The sequence below is a fragment of the Puntigrus tetrazona genome, chromosome 17, assembly GCF_018831695.1.
Source record: "Puntigrus tetrazona isolate hp1 chromosome 17, ASM1883169v1, whole genome shotgun sequence".
Classification (NCBI taxonomy): domain Eukaryota; kingdom Metazoa; phylum Chordata; class Actinopteri; order Cypriniformes; family Cyprinidae; genus Puntigrus; species Puntigrus tetrazona.
Genome location: NC_056715.1, coordinates 20,146,111 through 20,165,166, shown reverse-complemented (window position 1 = coordinate 20,165,166; position 19,056 = coordinate 20,146,111). Strand labels below are relative to the sequence as shown.

General features: G+C 37.7%; 1 protein-coding gene and 1 non-coding gene across 5 annotated transcripts in view; both read left to right on the top strand.

The window, feature by feature from the left end:
- The first annotated feature begins 371 nt into the window (after positions 1-371).
- LOC122362403 lies at positions 372-490 on the top strand. Its single transcript, XR_006253103.1, has one exon. It is a non-coding gene; the product is annotated as a 5S ribosomal RNA (ribosomal RNA).
- Positions 491-7,287: 6,797 nt separating this feature from the next.
- scaf8 (SR-related CTD-associated factor 8) overlaps positions 7,288-19,056 on the top strand; it is a 30,531-nt gene continuing 18,762 nt past the window's right edge. Inside the window, exons 1-3 of one of the 4 annotated variants that reach the window (XM_043263383.1) lie at positions 7,296-7,475; positions 8,503-8,586; positions 13,143-13,237. Coding sequence is in view for 2 of the 4 variants with exons in the window: in XM_043263381.1 (XP_043119316.1) it covers positions 7,446-7,475; positions 8,503-8,586 (114 nt within the window). In the remaining 2 variants the exon portion in view is untranslated. Of the gene's footprint in view, positions 7,476-8,502; positions 8,587-13,142; positions 13,238-19,056 lie in introns of those variants that run through there. The other 3 variants (XM_043263381.1, XM_043263382.1, XM_043263384.1) reach the window with 3 other exon arrangements.

The window sequence follows — 19,056 nt, the reverse complement described above, 5'->3', positions numbered from 1 at the left end:
AAAGGTGCCTGATTAATTTGATATCGTTGAGAAATAGACTTGCGTTTACTTGCACTCAGTGTGGCTCGCAGCGTCAGCGATGTTTGTCTTCCAACTGAATTAATGTGAGTTGATTTATTCAGGAAGGAAGGCATTGATGTAGGGACGAAGGCGTGAAAAAGAAGGGGAAATGGACGTGTTGTTTTGGCGTGGTGAGGGACGGCGTAAACGCCGCGCTCCGGCCAAGTTTGCCGGTGGGGCGCCTTTTTCTCGGGCAGACAATGTCGAAGAGTTGCAGAAGACATGAAAAGAGTGGAGTGGAAAAGCTGGTGTGCGTCTTTGGCCTGCTGCCGGTGCCTTCTTTAAATAGCTCGCATTCGCGGGCTGCTTTCGCTTACGGCCATACCACCCTGAGCACGCCCGATCTCGTCCGATCTCGGAAGCTAAGCAGGGGCGGGCCTGGTTAGTACTTGGATGGGAGACCGCCTGGGAATACCAGGTGCTGTAAGCTTTTGCTTTTCCTTCACCAGTCAGCGAGCGCTCTTCTCCAGGGCCCGACTGTTTTGGCTCGCTCCTTTACCCTTTTACATTTGCTGCTGCTTTGCTTTGCCCTTCTCTGTGCCGCCTTTCTGCTTCGTCGCTGTGACGGAGGACAGCTCAACGTCGTCATTCTTGCTTTCTCCTCCAGGGAAGAAAAATGCACCCTACCGTCAAACCTGGCCTGAGTGCAGCATTTGTGCCATCATTCACTACAATAAAACAACATATCAATTTCTCTTTTTTCACGAGAGAACGTCAAATAGCTGTAACCTATTTATACCCGCACGAAGGGGAGGGGCTCAGGATTAGTTAACCACTTAACTAGTTAACCATTTCATTGCTGCTTTCTCTTTTCAGAGCTAATAAGGGTTTCAAGCAAGAACCTAGTCTGTCGTCACAACATAACTCATACAGACTGAGAGACAGGGAACTGCTCGTCCCCACAGCCATGTACAGAGCACATGTACAGAAAGTGTTTTATTTTGAGGTCAAAAACATGTTTTTCTATCATTTCCAATACAATAATGCATTTATAACTCTATCAAATATATTATATAAATGGCATAATAATGGCTGAATAAATATTTAATAAATATCTAATATATTGCAAAATTGTATCAATCCTTTAACCAATAAATTCATGACATGTATTGAGACATTCTTGTGAAAACAAAAATGTTTTGGTAAGTGTTCAAATTCAATATAAGTTGCAAGGGTAAATATACAGTTGCTGTAGTAACTATATCCTAATTGCAGAAAGCACTAATGAAATCAATTAATCGTTAATGTAAATTAATCTTGGAGCTAAATCAATTTAGCTATAAATTGGGGGCATGACCATGCCACATTGTCACTTGAATTTTCATTCTTGCCGAAATTCAGTTATTAAATCTCAAGGAATTTACGCATTTCGCATAAAAAAAGAGCACAAATATGTAGTTTTCTTCCAAATTCCAAGTTGATGGTAAGCAAACTACTTTAAGTGATATTTCTATACTGACAGGTATTGAGTACCTAGATGCAGTAATGTTTGGTTTAAGAACCAAAACCCAGACAACTAGGTTCTCCCTATTTTTCCTAATCTTTGGAATGGAAGCACGATATCCTTGTGAGGTGCCTGAGATGTTTGAGGTATGAAGAAATGTAAGTTCTTCAATAAAAATTCCTGTTTCAATTACAAATTGATTACATGAATTTAATATTCGATATTTTCCAAAATGTCAACAGCACAGTGGAATCTGCCATAGCAGAGGACACTGTGTCAAAGACCATTTCTCTCAAGGAGAAAATGGACCACATAGTAAAGGTGAACGTCAAAAGAGGAAATGGGAAATGTGTGTGTGTATCTCATTATTATTATTTTGTTAAAATACTAATAGGAAGTGTGTGTGTGTGTGATTATTTTTATTTTGGTAAAATACTAATAGGAAGTGTGTGTGTGTGTGTGTGTACAACACTCAATACTGGATTTGAGCAGGCTAGAACTAATGAGAACAGGAACAAAACCAAATATGGGCAAACAGAAACTCATTCAAGTAACAAGTAATTCAAGTAAGGTGGGGTGACACATGTCGCTTCACCCATCCCCAATTTCATTGGTTTATAATACAGCAAAGCTTATTCGTTTTTTAAAATCTATATAAATAAATTATTCATTATACATCTTGATTTTATACATCTTGTCACACTCAAGGTCTTCAGGCAACAAAATGTAATTTTGTAAATGTTTTAAAATGAAAAAAAAAAAAAAAAACTCTCACTTTTACTAGATGCTGCAGTGCTCCCCTATTTGACGTTTGCTATTTGACCGGAAAGATACATTTTCACAAGCTTTTTAGTTGGATTCAAGCCTCAAGTTTTGCACTTTTTGTACTTAAAGAAATCAGTTATTTAATAATGGTGCATTATGATTAGAATGTTACCTAAAGACCTGAACAAGATGTTGCAAAGAGAAATGTTAGAGTTTATCATTTATTTCAGTCATTCAAGTTTTTCATATAATTCTACAAATTTAATTTAACCAAAATTATTATTTTTTTTTTTATGGATTTTGCCACTTCATTTCTGTCTATTTATGTTCTGTATTGTTACTGATTTTGAATTTTGCCCATTTTTAAGCAGGGTCTCCAGACCATAAATTTGTATATATTACATAAAAAACTGATGATTGAAATAAATTATAAGACTCCAACTTTTCTCTTTGTAACATCTTGTTCTGGTCTTTCTGTAAGATTCTAATAACAATGTGTAACAATAACAACTGTGATTTCATAATCCAACTGGGGGAAAAAAAAACTTGTGAAAAGATCTTTCAGTTAGGAAAATAGCAAACAGTGGAGCTCTGCAGCCATCTACTGGTAATTTGGTATAAATTGGTATTTTTTTTAAATATTAAAACTAAAAGATGGACAAAAATACACTGAACCATGTCAAATTATCCATGTTAAAGGAATGTAAAAAAATATACATATTTTTTCATTAAAAACTTTTTGTCCCTCCTGTTCTTTTACATCAAGGTATGCAATCCATGCCTCATTTTTTTATTGGTTTTGCTAGTAAATATTTTTTCATAATTATTTGTTCCTTATTCTTTGGGCGACTGATTTTTAGTTTTGTATAGCTATTTAAACTTTGTGTACATTTTTCTGTAATTTTAAACTAGACTATTTAAAAGTGAGGGAAAGAGGGAAAACTCAAACGAACTAAAAGCAAACGACTGCTAGTTAAAGGGGAAAAAAAAACCCACCTTTGTCATAACTATAGACTGAAAAAAGGGAAGAAATTTTAATTGAACTTAATTTCAAACAAGATTTTTCAGTGCTATAAATTGATGTTTATTATTATTAGTAGTAGTAGTAGTAGTAATATTATTATTATTAGTATTATTATGTTTAGTTAAGCTCAACCAAGGCTGAATAAAATTGGATTCATGAAATTATGTTTATGTACCTGGTTTGACTGTAATGTTGTTGTAATAATAATAAAAAAAATAATCATTCTTTCTGGCATCCGTGTTCACTTCCTGTTTCACTTTTTTTTCTAGTGTTATCTCATGGCAAAAGGTAGTTTTAAGATTCAAGAAGCTTTTACTGTCATTTCGTCCATATGTAGCTGATGCAGTATACAGTGAAATGAACCCTTTCTCCAGGACCCTGGTGCTACATATAACAATAAAAACAACAGAAACAACACAGAGTTACAAAAATTACAAAAAAATAAAATTCACAATAACACAGAGCTACATAACGGGGCACAAAGCTAAGGACTAAAGTAATTGTCCTAGCCACATACGTGCATAGTGTGCAATCTTGTGCAAACATTGCAGACAACACAGTGCAAGACATACAACACAAGTGCAGGACAATATACTACACAAAGTAGCGTCAAGTAGAAAACTTGCAAAATTCGAGAGGTATTGGTAGCAGCAAAGATGAGGTTAAAATCCATGTGCTATTGTTTATTGAAGACAAAGCCAACAAACAGATCTGAGAAGGCAGGCAGAGAGTCAGAATCACAAAAGCAGTCCGATCCATCAACATGAGTTCCAAAAGGCAAAGGCCTTTAGTTATAAAGCCCTCAAATGGGAAATGAGTGGAGAAAGAGCTGTGGGGTTGAGCACAGCTAGTACCTGGGCGAGGGTTCCCTCTGCTGGATGGTGGTGGTGGTTCTGTGGCCTCATGGCTAGGATTGGCATCCAGATGGACCGATTTGAGGAGGGATACATGAAAGGATGGAGAGATACAATAATTAGCGGGAAGCTCTAGCTTGTATGTGACTTCATTAATTCTTCCCAGAATTTTAAAAGGGCCAACATACACGGGGCTGAGCTTCCTGCTTGGTAGCCGCAACTTATGTTGCTTGTCGAGATCCAGGCCCGTTGTCCTGGTTGGTAGAGAGGATGTGGACAACATTGTCTGTTGGCCTGGATCTCTTGTGTCCTGATGGCCCTCTGAAGACAGATGTGTGCACTGTCCCACAACCTTTCGCCACGACGAATCCAATTGACCACCTCTGGGAATGAGGAGGGTTCTCCAGACCACGGGAACAGGGGAGGTTGGAACCCCAGGATGCATTAGCAGAGGGTGAGGCTTGTGGAAGAGTAGGTAAGTGAATTCTTGGCATATTCTGCCCTGGGCAGGAATTCAGACCACTGATGTTGTTCCCTACTGCAGTGTGTCCCAGGATGTCCCAGGACACTGGAGCTAGAATGACGGATGGTGGGAGAAGATTTTGTGGTCAAGATTTTCAGTGTGGCGGTCATAATGTCTAGAGAGGGCATCAGCTTTACTATTCTTACTATCGGGTCTATACGTGATCATTGATTGAAATCGGATGAAGAAAAATGACCAGCGGGCTTGGCATGGGTTTAGGCATTTGGCACTCTTGATGTATTCTAGGTTCTTGTGATCTGTTCTGGCGTGAAATGGGTGCACGGCCCCCTCTAACCATTGTCGCCATTCCTCGATGGCTGCCTTCAAGAGTTCTTTGTTCCCCACATCATAATTTCTTTCTGCTGATATAAGTTTTAAGAATGCACATGGATGCTAATTTGCACGATTGGTTGGATCTCTGTGAGAGATCCTATACCACAGTCAGAAGCATCTACCTCCACTGTAAATGGCCGGTCAGAATCAGGGTGTTTTAGAATGGCGGCCAACATGAATCTTTCCTTCAAAGTGGCAAAAGCTTGGCTAGCCTCCTGAGTAGATTAAGATGTCATCGATGTAGGCTACCACAAACTAATTTATGACATCTCTGAAGATCTCATTGATAAAGAATTAGAAAACAGCAGGTGAGTTGGTGAGCCCATACGGCATGACCTGATATTCATAGTGCACCCTGGTGGTGAGAAAAGCAGTCTTCCACTCGTTGCCCTCCCTTATCCTAATCAGATTGTAGGCGCTCCTTAGATCCAATTCTGTATATAGGTATCCTCCTGTAGTTGTTCCAGTGCAGATAAACTAAAGGAAGTGGATAGCATATTTTACTCTTACATTGTTAAGTCCTCTGTAATCAGTGCAGGGTCTTAATTCTTCTTCTCAATGAAGAAGAATCCTGCAGTGGCTCGGGAGGTAGACGAATGGATGAAACCCGACTTAAGGGCTTCAATGATGTACTCCTCCATTGCCTGGCTTTCGGTTGTAGATAGTGGGTAAATTTTGCTTTTGGGATGCATGGAGTTGGGAAGCAGGTCAATAGCACAGTCCCCAGGTCAGTGTGGAGGTAGTTGCATGGCCTTGGTTTTGCTGAATACTTCCAAGGGATCATGATAACATAAGGGGATGTTAACTGGTTGGTGAGCTTCCCGACTCTCAATACTGGACGTGAGACAAGGTATTTGTTTGGTGGGAAAGCATCAATCATGACAGAAGGTTGACCAATTTACTAGTTTACCGTGGTTCCAGGAAATATGGGGTCATGAACTGAGAGCCAAGGAAATCCCATAATTACTAAAAATACGCTTGGGGGAGTCCACGATGTATAGGGAAATTCTTGATGAGGGAAGCCCAGGTGGAGAGATTGATGGACTTGATTTTAATAGATGGGGTACAGGGTTGACTGGGAATGTTGAATTTTGAAACAATGCTACTGTCAATCAGGATCAGAGCGGCTCTAGAGTCTATCTAAGTGAACACCGCTTGCAGATTGGAAATGTCCGCAAGATTTGTGGGAGGCAAAGGTTTCTGTAACATGGACGCGGAGGCTGAGTAATAATCCATGTGCGGTCGTTTATTAAGGACAAAGGCAGCAAACAGATACAAGAAGGCAGGCAGAGAGTCAGAATTTTAAAGGCATTCCGATCCATCAACATGTACAGGGTAGATCCAAAAGGATAAGGAGGCAGGCAATGGCTCTAAACCAGAATATCCAATCAGGCAAACAATACAGAGGGGCAAGTCCGGGAATGGAAAAACAGGAAAACAGGCAAAATCATACACAGGATGCTTAGTAAGGCAGGTAAATTAGCAATACTTCGCATTGAATACATGGAGGACCTATGGTTATAAAGTTCTCAAACAGGAAAGGAGTGGAGAAGGAAGGGGTTGAGCACAGCTAGTACTTGGGTGAGGGCTCCCTCTGTTGGTGGGGCGTTAGACTTCATTTCTAATTTAGTTTATTTTTATTTTGAAATGTAGAATAAATGTAATTATATATTTTAATACTGTATAGCTAAATACAATGCAACATTTATATTTGACTCACAACTTTAAATCAGAGGTGTAAAAAGTACTCAAAATATTTTTACTGAAAATAAATATAATTATTAAAAATGTTACTGGCCAAAAAACGTACTTGAATAAAAGTAAAACTTGTACTCAAGTATTAAAAAAGTAGAAGTAATTTACAAATACTAATATTTTGAATACGAATATTTGAACAACCATCGTGTTCACTCTGCAGTGGTCATATTCCCTTGCATTATACTAATTAAAAATCTTTGCTTGTTTGAGCTTATTTTTTTTTTTACCATATTTAAAGTGCTAAGATAAAATAAAAATGGAATGTTTGAAATATAATTGTAAGGAGTAAAAAAGTACAGTTTTTTCTTCAGAAATAAGTAAAATTACAGTCAGTTTAAATTGTACTTGAATAAAGTAAAAATCCCCCCAAAATACGTAAGCACAGTAATAAAGTAAAAGTACTCGTGTTTTACACCTCTGCTTTAAATCCCCTTTGAACACCTCAGGCTCCGAGAGAGATGGGCCTTGTTCATTTCCCCGACCATCGGATCTTGAATCTCTCTGGAGGAGTCGACTCAGCGATGCTCCGGTCTGTGTTTGTCTTCGCGTTGTCAGCCATATTAGCGCCCTCCTCCATCTCGACCACCGCTAACTCCAGGACATGCGTGTGTCAGGCCGGCTGTAGGGACGAAGAGGCAAAACGTTTTCGATCTGTTTGGAAGAACAGTATCACATCCACACACAATGGAGGCCGTCAAGGCGTTTAACGGCGAGGTTTGTATGATATTCATTTGTATAATTGCAGACACGATAAACTCGAGGGTAGGCCGCTGTTGTCATCAAGCCGGTTTCATAGTGCAGGGCAGGCCATATATTGCTTACATAATCACAACATTTAACCTGTAAAAGCGTGTAAGGTGTAATTTAATTATAGCGTTGCGCTTTAAACATCGAAAGACATTTCATACTCCACATTACCGTAAACGTTAGTTAGCTAGGCTTTTTGTTCGTCATCGGTGCTCAGCGTGTTGACGAAAACTGGCCAACCAGTTTAAAGTAATATGCGTGTATTTAATTATCTATAGTATTTTATTGCATGGCTGTATTTAGTCCCATTTTTATAAAGACCCTTTAATGCACATGCTAACGTTTCAGCTTCATGTGCTGCTTGGCGAGCAGCCTACCTAGACAACGTTAGAGCATCATGGGCCTTAGTTAACAGCGGTCTTCGGCATTACAAACGCTTTTTAAAAGAGCACAAAACTGCCGCATCCTCGGGAAAGGCACGTGTTTCCCAAAACATTGCAGATCGTCCTAATGAGGCGTTGAGACACGGCCTTTGTTTGTTTTTTTTTTTCTTTTGCAACCGGATTGCTAACAGTTAGCAGCGGACGATCAGAAGTGCTACTGACCTTTATTGCCATCAGTAGTTCTGTGAAGAACATACAAGGAACAAAAATGTTCTCTACATTGACAAAAAGGTTCTTCAGGTTAATAAAATGTTCTTTGCACGAAGTGGTTCTTTTAAGAATTGATTAATAATTGATTACCACACACACACAAAGCCTTTGAGACCCAAATTTGAAAGCGTAAAATGACTTCAACCTCAGTTTTATGATAGACTTAACTTTTTGAATGAAGTAGCTTACTTATGTCACATCGTTAAACAAAATAAGTTTTCTGTATGAATCCACTTTTAAATTAGAAACACTTAGTGTGTGTTTGTGTGTGTATACATGTGTTGTAAATGCATGAATGCATCCAGATCACGTTGGTATAAATTGCAACGTTTGTTTTTCAGCTGTACTCACTGAATGAATACAAGCCACCGATCTCCAAAGCAAAGATGACCCAGATTACAAAATCAGCCATTAAAGCTTTAAAGGTAAGTTTAATAACGAGGTAACATAACATTAAAACATTTGTATGGAGTCCCTCAGCTTATAACTGAATTCCCATTTATGATGAGAGTTATCCCCAACGCATTTTAACTCGAGCATTGCACATCCCAATAATGGAATTATTGGTTAATTTCGGAAAGACATAGCTATAGTTCAGCCTAAAATGAAAATGAATGGATATGGATTATAATTATTAAAAATAAAAATGTAACATTTTACAAGCTGAGCCTGTCATAGGGTTGACATACAACCTCTTTGAACCGGTGTGAATCTTTAGTAGTTTCCTTTACTCAGGTTGTCTGAGAATCAGTAGCGCAATATGACAATGTATTAACCCGAGGCTATCATCATCAGGACCCAAGAAACCAAAAAAATATAAATTATCCAATTTATTAAAAAACTGCATTTAAAATCAAACATGCTGTTCGTCAGCTGATCAAAAGTTTAAGACCATAGCCTTAAAAAGTTGAAACTTGCACAAAAATATGGCTTTTATGTCATTGTTCTTTAGGCAGTATGGTGTCCTGATGACAAAGGCAAAAAGTCTTTCTGTCTTCGAACACGGCAGGGTTGTTGAGCCCCGCTCATAACATGCCATCACTGCAGAGATTAAACAAGAAAGGGTTATTTTACATTTTTTTTGAAAGATCCTCAGTTATGTCAAGCGCAAGAGGGCACCAAACGTGGGACGTTAAAAGGTGGAAGAACGTTTTACTCTGTGGATCACAACAAACGACTGATGAAAGACTTTTTCCAGGAGAGTAAGGTTGCTCTTTTGGACCGTCCGGCACTTGCTTGTGCGCCTCAACAATCCTAGCGAAACTCGAAGACAGACAGACTTTTTGTCTTTGCCGTCAGGAAACGATGACAGTATTGCCGCCCGTAGAACAATGACACGAAAGACATATTTTTGTGGAGATTTAAACTTTTTAAGGCTACGGTGTTACAGTTTTCCGTAACAGCCTGTTTTCTATATTTTGTCTCTTGATCCCGTTTCTTTTTTTGGCATTTTGAAGCAGTAATTACAACCTAGTTACGATTAACCGGCATAAAGTACGAATACTTCTAATGTTTCTCCCTGGTCTTAAGATTTTGTTCAGGAGTGTCTATCTATACTAGAGCTGGGACGGAGCGCTGATCGGCCGATTCAACACTGAATTAATGCTGTAATTGATTATTGCGATTTAGTGCAATATATTTAGATTTTTTTTTTTTGTTTGTTTGCTTATGACTGTAAGATTTTAAATACTTTATCATACTCTTGAAGAGACTGATCACATACAGTCATATTAACAAAAACGTATATTTCAGGCGCATACACATACAGGTGTATATTTTAAAGGACCTTGAAACCTTCTAGTACCAAAATCCTGAATTTGCACATGAATATAATAATCAAAATGAGTAGGAGCGCTCTCTGAAATAAGTTCCGTTTACGTTGCATACAGTTTTAGTCGTGTTTTCCAGGTAGTGTAAAATTCGAAGAGTTTCCACACTTGGTATTCAAAACGTGAAGGTGCAGAAAGAAATGGTTCTTGCTTTCTCATGCTGGATCATTGCGAACATGTCATCAAAGTGCCCCCGAGAGCTGCAGAGAGGCATGCTTTCGAATCGCTCTTACTAATCGATGTTACTTTGATGTCATACGGCGATTGGCATAGGGGTGCTATACCAACTGCCCACCTATACATCTCGCCCTTTGTTGGAGTAAAAGCGATAACTTCTTCTCACCAAAAGTAAAATAATTATAAATTAAGTATGAGGTAAACCAATCAATTTTAAGTTGTTTTCAAAAGAATTGATAGGTGAATCTTAAAATGTGTATATATATTTATTTACTTTTTTTATGCAGAGTGCAAATAGCTGTACATTTAACTCCATGGAAGTAAAATGAGGTGATGGGACTTCCCACTTCCTCCTCTCTGCAGTGCGATAACACCCCCGTTTTTGTAGCGCTTTTCATAACGGTGTGAATTAAGCAGTGCTGAAACTCGGGGTTTCCTGATCCTTAAATACACCTAAGAGCTGTTTTCCCTAGCTCATGTCCACATGAACATATTCAGTTGACATTCGACATTTAACACAAGTAGTGATATTTGTGAAGGTTGTAACATACCGTGGGGTTTAAAAAATTAAATGCCTCTTTGGCATGATTTTAGAGGACTGTAATGGATCTGTTCCTGCCTCATAAGTTAACATTTAATGTGTCTTATCAGTAATAAAGTGATCTTTCTACTGTCCTGTTGCTATAAACAAGCAGTTGTTATGCTTTCAGTAATACAAGATGATAATGTTTGCATATTCTACTTTTATTTATTTTGCATCCTATTTAATTAGACATACTAAACTTTTTTTTTTTTTTTTTTTTTTTAAAGAGCTGGTAAGCGCTCTCTTTTCGAATAAAGTGGGTGCTCTCTTTTGTCTACTTACAGTTTTATGTACTTATCCATTTCATCGAGTAGTGGTTTTCAAACCTCTCCAAGTACAGCACTGCACATTTTGTATGTCTCCATGTATCTGACACAGACCCCACTGTTGAGGTAAATCAGGTGTGATGGATGTGGGAGACGTACAAAATGTGCAGGGCTAGGGTCTTCTGATTGGCTTGGATTTGGCACGTTCATTTTGATGCGTGATGTAACCTTGTTGTCTAGGTGTGAATAGATAAAATTGTTTGTCAATGGAATCTTATTGCATTGTAACAAGCTGGTAGCAGTTTTTCTTTTGCTGCATTTTTAGGCAATAAAATCTCATGTACTTGAATTAGATATTTGAAAGTGTTAGGTAGCTGGAGAACTGCTGGAAATCGCAACCCACCCTAAACTTTTTTTAAGACCGTATAAACCAGTGTTATGTGCATGACTTATTGGCTGATTTTTTTTTTTTTATCAGCTCTGACCAGTAAGTTATTCTGTTTAGATGTTAAGCAGTGCTTTATCTGACTTCAGTAGTTTATTGTCTTAGTTAACAAAATGTCTTATTTGAACAAAAATACAGTACTGTGTTACCAGTTTCACACAGTGTTTGAAGATACACCAGTTACGTTACTAGCCCACTGCCCCCATTGTTGACTTGCATTTTTATAGAAATAAAAGCTATTAAGTTCGTTTGGTGCAGTTTATATAGCAGTCAGATTTCACTCATTTAAAATGGGAGCTTTTTAGCGCGAGGTTTGTGTGTTCTCTCTTTGGCAGCCTGGGTTTCCTCCCACACACTTAAGACATGGAGGTTAGGTGGATCGAATTGTAAATTGTTTTATTGTTGTATTTTTCATAAAAAAAAAAAAAAAAATTAATTGGTGGGGGGGACTAAAGATACTTCTTTTATCATTTTTACATCGAACATTACCACAAAAAGCGGGTATATAAATAAGTGTAGCATGGCCATGATTTAAGAACAAATTACATAGAGATGCTGTTTTCAAAGAGCATATTAGGGATGCACTGGTACTATTTTTCCAACTGGTACCACTTGCACATTTATGTTATTGAGGGCAATACTAAAGGCTGGATTACATTACAAGACTTGTACAACACTGATACAGGTTGATACAAGAAGGTGCAAATGAGACCTTTTTGTTGATGGCTTTTGTCCATTTATGCAATATTTGCCCCTCCCACCAAAGTCATGTAGGGAGAATGAGAGAGAGGAGAGAGAAGGGTCTTGATGAAATGGGGGGCGTATTTAAGAGATTAATACCAATTATAATACAGAGTAGAGTTTTTAGTATGATATAATGAGAAATGTTTTTTCGAAAATAGCACGATTAAAATGTAGTGTATATAAAAAAAATCTCTCTATTCTAAATTTGTCTTCATTAAAAAAGAGAAAAAATACAGACCTTCAAGAGCATTCATGGTTAAGTTTGCCAGAAATCAGTAGTTGACCTAGTGTTTCTGTTACACGGAATGGAACCCTTACAACTTGTGCAAATTGAAAACAAAGTTACACTAGCGGTGCAGCAGCTTAAAATGACATGCTTAGAGACACAGACCACCGAGGCTACTATGTGCATTATTAACTGTGACAGAGGAACCAAACAGATCCTTTATTTCCACCAGAGAAGCACTTGTCAATTAGTTTGGAACTTTTTTTGGGTACAGCTAGAAGGTGTCATTTTAAGTACTGTGGTTTTGTGCTTTCAGTATCGTCTTAAGGTTTTTCTTTGAGATAAATGACAATTGGAGGCAAGCCTGAATAATAAAAACCATCAGCTTGAAGGTATCAGATTTGTGTAATGCTAAAACATAGAGTAGCTGCTTTGAGTGCTAGAGTAACCGATTCGGATAAAGCCATATACAAAATACAACGGATCACTCCAGTACTTTGTTACAATGTGTTTTACTCTGTTTTTCACTCATTCTGTGTATAAATCATGGCAAAAGCTGAATACAGGTCATGTGCATCAGTTTTCTAACTACATTATCTCTCTTTTTTTTTAGTTTTTTTGCGACATTGCCGTTGTTGCATACTTGGTATATTGAACTCCTAATGTCTTGTCTGTTTTTCTGTGAATAACACCTCTTTCCCCTTCCCTCAGCAGCTCTCCCAGCTCCCCCAAAGCACTGAAAGTGAAGCAGGAGGATGGGGCGAGAGAGAGTTTCAAAGAGATAAGGGAACCCCTAACCAGCTTAGGTAGGAGATGGGCTGTTTCAAAAGGAGGATGGAAGAAGCCGCATAAGACTTGACTCAAAACTCTTTTAATACGGGCAGAAGTGTAGAGGGGCCCTTATGGTCCCCTAGGTCCACCGCTTCACAACTGTAATTATTAAATGCGGGTGTGGACCGATGGCATTTAAAGAGTTTTTTTGAATGGCCATGCTTAGTTTTATTCCCGCAGGTGTTAATCGTAGTATCGCTTCACGGTGTTGACATCTTTGGTGTAACGACGTTGTCTGGGAAGTTCTGTTTGTTGGGAGATTTCACACTTCAGTTTTAGATAGTTTAGGCTGTTAGTTTGCATTTAGCGAAATGAGAAATGTAGTTCGTGAGCATGGCATGTCTCTGAGGAAGATGTGTTGATTGTCATTTTGAACATCAACTTTTAAGAATTACCTCTTTTTGACTTTTGGGAAAATTTTTCGGAAGTATTGGGAAAAAAACTTTTGTCTGTTTGTTATGAATTATAATCAGTTTTTCTTTATCAGCCGGTTTTGGTTGTTACATGATTCAACATTTGAATTTAATTTACAGTATCAAATCTAATATTGAAAGCCAGTCAGGGCATATGGTTTTTTTTTTTTGTATATGTGAAGTATGCTGTGTTTATGCTTCATCAGTAATTATTAGAAAACGGTTTAGGCCTTTAGGCCTTATCACTTTCAAGTTGTAGTCTGTCTATTATACATCGGTTAACTGGAACGTACATACTCAACATGAACAAAGATTATAAAATAAGGAAATCATGGACCACTGGCAAAGTCTGGAGAAGAACCAGTTATCTGCTCTTCAGTTGAGGAGCAATTGCATTATATTTTAGCGTTACTCAGAGCTGTACATTATTTTTTTTTTGCTACAGAGGGTTTTGTGGGCCACACAATTGTATCACGGGTATGAAATGTGTTATACACATCAGATTTATTTTAATTGATCAGACACGGAAAAACGTCAAAATACATAACATTGGCATCTCAGGAAAGACATTATGCCCAAAAATATTGTTAGTATTAGTTGTATAGAAAAATGAACTCAAAGGGTGTTTTTCTAAATGCATACACTAGATTACATGGTTATATTTGTCTTACCTGTTCTCCAGTATTTAATATACATTTGATTAGTCATTTGAAATGCACTTGTCAAAGGAAGCAATGCAATTTCCTCATCATCTTCACGGCGTTAAGGGATTCGTTAGGAGATATATACAAAAACTGTTTGCTTTTGCTGTTTGCTACTGCTTTTGGGTTTTTATGACATTGCTTTGTGACTTGTGCTATGGCTAGCAAATAGCTAAACCTGACTCAGTCAAAGGCCGCGGGAAGCACCGAGTATCTCCTGAGTGGTTACCAGAGTGGTTTTCCAAGAGAAATGATGGATGAAAATCGGTCAGATGTTATAAGTAACTTCATCTCAATTGTGTCTGACACCCAGAGAGATAACGGGCGCCCTAGAATCTTTTGAAAGACAAATGGGTTTACTGGGTCTAGAACGAACTGCCAGCAGCCAAAGCGACCAACTACACAAACTACAAACTAAAGTTAACAAGTTGACTGATCAGGTGGAAAGTCTTTCCAAGGAATGAGAAGACTTGGAGGGACGATTTAAGGTGGAATAATATTTGTCCGAATTCATAGCGCAGTTTCTTCAGGAGTTAATGGAGCTCGACAACCAGCCAGCACTTCATCGTGCTCACCGTTCACTTCGAGATGAACTTGGAGCAGAAAAACCTCCTCGTCCATTCATCATTAAAGTCAGCAGTCTGAAACCAAATTCTGTAAAGTACATGGCAGACATCGCCACTTCTCTACAACGGAAAGAAGCTCTCCATGTTCCCAGACTTTGCGCCGTCAGTAGCCAAGAAATGGGCTGCTTTTGCACTGGTGAAGAGGGAACTTTACTTATGTCAAATTCGGTCTTCGTTTTCCCGGCCATCTTACAGATGGCTTTACCTAGAGGTGAAGTGCACAGGTTTGATGATCCTACTCTGGTGCTAGACTTTGTTAAATGAAAAAAAGGCACGAAAGGAGTGTCTCCGAACATGGTTGAATAGGAGGTGTTCTAGTGCGCTGCTTGTTCTGTTGCCTTTTTTTTTTTCCTTCCGGCAACATAACTTGATTAGTCGTTAGACTTGTGACGTACTCTTTATTTTATTTTATATTTCTCTACACCTTAATGTTGTAAGTCCCTACTATGGATGTATCTCTGTTGTTTGACTTTGAGTTGATGCTTTGCACAAATCGAAAAGAAATGTCATAATTCCTTGTACGCCGGATACTAGCTCGCCAGCTACTAAAAAAGCGATACATTTTTGGTGAGAGGAAGGTGCACGCATCTCATTTAGATGCTTGGGCGGGGTGGGAAATGTGTAAGTTTGTTGGGTTTTGCATTGCAGTCAGATCCTTTTCTGATTAATATTTTAATGTGTTATGCCTCATGCCCCACTCAAGATCTTTACTGTCCAATGGGGGTGATATAAATTTTCAGGTAGATTTGTCATCGTTATTGGGTGTATTTATGAAGTCAACATTGTTTTAGCTAATGTGTATACCCCTGACTGGGATGATTTTTTTTTTTTTTTACCATCTTTTTCTTGGAGGTGACTTTAATTGTTGCCTTAATCCACAGATGGATAGCTCCTCCTCGAACGCTTCTCCTCTGTCTAAATCCAAGTTATCCAATTATTTATGAAAGAATTTTCTGTCTCTGGTGCTTGGTCATTACTTAACCTTTCTAGTCCTTTTTTGTAGCTATAAAGCTATTACTGTTGCTGATCATCCTCCAGTTTGTTAGAAAATTCATTTTGATAGTTTCCATTAAGCCACACACTTCATGGCAAATGAAGGCTTTATTCATTTCATCTGTCAACAAATAGATTTTTTTTTTCATTAGTGTAAATAAAACTGTTTTGTGGGAAAGTTTTAAAAGCTTACATTAGAGTGGAAAATAGTTTCATATATCAGATATGAGAGGAAACGGAAAAGTGAAAAGTTAGCCATGTTAGCAAAGCTAATATTTCAGCTTGATATTCTATAGGCCCCATCCCCTGATGTATGCAAAGAAAGCCTGTCTTTACAGGCGGAGTTTGATGTTCATATGACTCAGCGAAAAACTTAAAATTTTGCAAAAAACAAGATCCCTTATTTCAAACATGGCTACAAAGCTAGTAGTCTGCTTGCATACCAGTTATGCAAGAAAGCTTCCTCTAATGAAATTCCCAAAATTTGTGTTCTTTTGACTGCCATTTCATTGGCTCAACTATAATTTTATAATATAATTTATAATCCCTCTCAGGCTAATATAAAGGAAGCTTTGATTCGATAGGGTTTTATTATTATTTTATTATTAAATTTGGTTTTGGAAAGAAATTTATTTAATGGATTAAGTTCCATAATTCTTCCCTACAGGCTGCAGAAAGGACAAATAACAAATTCAGGTTATTTTCGTTTATATTGTTCCACCAGAGAAGGATGTCCATTAAGCCATCTTTTGTAAAAGTCTCTTTACATGCCGGTGATTTACTACTTTATGTCTCTAATTTATCTGTTTCTGTCCCTGCTGGCTTGGACATACTATCTTTTGGCCAAATTTCTGGTCATAAATTAAACTTAACCGAAAGCCCAATATTTCCCATTAATTCATTAGCGAAGAATTTTCCTTTAAATAGCCTAACTTTTTAAAATAGCTCTTTTTCGTTTTACACATCTTGGAATCAACGGCACGCATCAATATGTAGATTTATTTAAAGCAGTTTGGACTCCTTTTGATGTGCTGAACGAAGGAGGATTTCGAACAGTGGTCTCTTTTAAATCTCTCTTTGGGAGCTTGAATTAATGCGGTTAAAGTGGTTCTTCTGCTACGTTTCTTCCGATGTTTCATGTTTTTCCCACACAGACTTAGACTCCAAGATAGTGGAATTTCTATGGAATAAAAAGGTTCCCAGGTTATGTAAAGCATATCTACAGAGATCCTGGGAGGAATGGCATTACAAATTTAAGGTTCTATTATTGGGCCACCAGCGTTAGTTTTAAAATGTTGGCTTTATAATAAGAATTTAGAATGTCTTCTCTTATGGATTATGACGGAAGCAAATTCTGCTAAATCCAGCTCACTGAATAATTTAGTGCATTCCCACGTTTTATGTTCGACTTCACCTTTTGTTAGGAATTTGATAGTTAAGATCACTAAATTTAAACTGTCTTCATCCATTTTCAATTTATGCTCCAATAGCCAGTAACCATGTTTTTCTCCCTCATATTTGGACAGGGGTTTTCTATTTTGGTCTAATTGTGGTATTAATACATTCCACGATTTATACATTGATGGAACATTTGCTCCTTTTAACAGCTTAAAGAGAAGTTTTCTCTTTCAAAGCAAGCATTTTTACAGATACCTACAAGCTCGTACTTTTGCTCAAACCGTGTTTTCAAATTTTCTTCTACCTAAAGATACTCCTTTGAATAGTTTGTTAGACCGTTTTGTACATTTAAACGTCTTAATCTTGCAAATCTACTTTCAAATTTATTGCCTGTGTCTATAGACGCTATTAAGGTTCTTTGGCAAGGGGATGTTTAAGAGGAAATATCCGATGAACTATGGGATCCTTAACCGGTTACACAGTTCATCTAGATGTGCCAGACATATTGGCTATGATTTATGAAGGTGTTTCTCCAGTGTGTGATAGATGCTGTCAAATTCCAGCAAATCTGATCCATACTTTCTGGCTTTTTTTGTATAACTATTGGACAAATATTATTGACACTGTATCGTTTATTATAGGGGAAAGAATTGAACCAAATACTCTTACTGTTTTAAAATATATGATTTTCCCTCAAAAAGTTTTAAAATAAGTGTTGGAAATTGTGGGTCCTTTTTTCAGTACATTAAAGAGAGCTAAAGATGAGGAAATTACATCACTCCCTTTGATGAGTGCATTCCAAACGACTAATGAAGGCTCCGCTCACTCAAGTCTTCACTAACAAGGGGATAGGGATGATCATTTTGATTTGGAAAATGCCTGTGAACCTTACGATACGCAAATCATTACACCCCATAAGTTATTATTTTTTATAATAATTCAGAACTGCTTTAGAATTGGTTTACATATCATATAGATATAAAATGAATCCATATCAAATTGAGTTGAATTCCAAGTTCGTGAGCTGAAATCTGCTTAAATCTCTCAACTTGTGTCTGGTGGTGGTTAAGGAGAGATCACTCACGCGATTGAGAAGTGCTTTGGGTGTACAACAATCAGTTGTTATCATTCATTGCTTCCCTCCCCAATTTTACTTCAGACACGTTTACTCAATTTGCTTATCTGTGTATAATAGCATCTTGTGCCTTTTCTTATTCATGCAGTATTTATTATTATGTATTTCTCACTAACCTAAAGCAGTCCCACAGTATGCACAAAATAGCTTGCTTGTTGATACCATGAAAGTTGCTGGGGAAATTAAAGTAAGAGGCAAAAAGCTCTGCACATCCAGTATGTCTGCAGGGAGTGCAAGCCGAGTCTCGCCTTCATGCATGCGCACTTGGAGTGAGAAGACCTAAAAGGTTAATGTGACGTTAAACGTGATTTCATTAATCTCAAAAGGTTGTTTGTTATGTAGTAAGCGTAGGTATATAGTCTGTTGAGCTTATCCGGTGTTTCAAAGAGCAGCTCAGCTCACCGTTAACGCAGCAAACTCCATATCAGAATGTGTTGTTCAGCATGAATTTGGGAATGCTTTGTGCACCAAATACTAAGATAGATTTTTGTAATCTTACTACTGTAAAATAAAATATGCTTTTTTTTA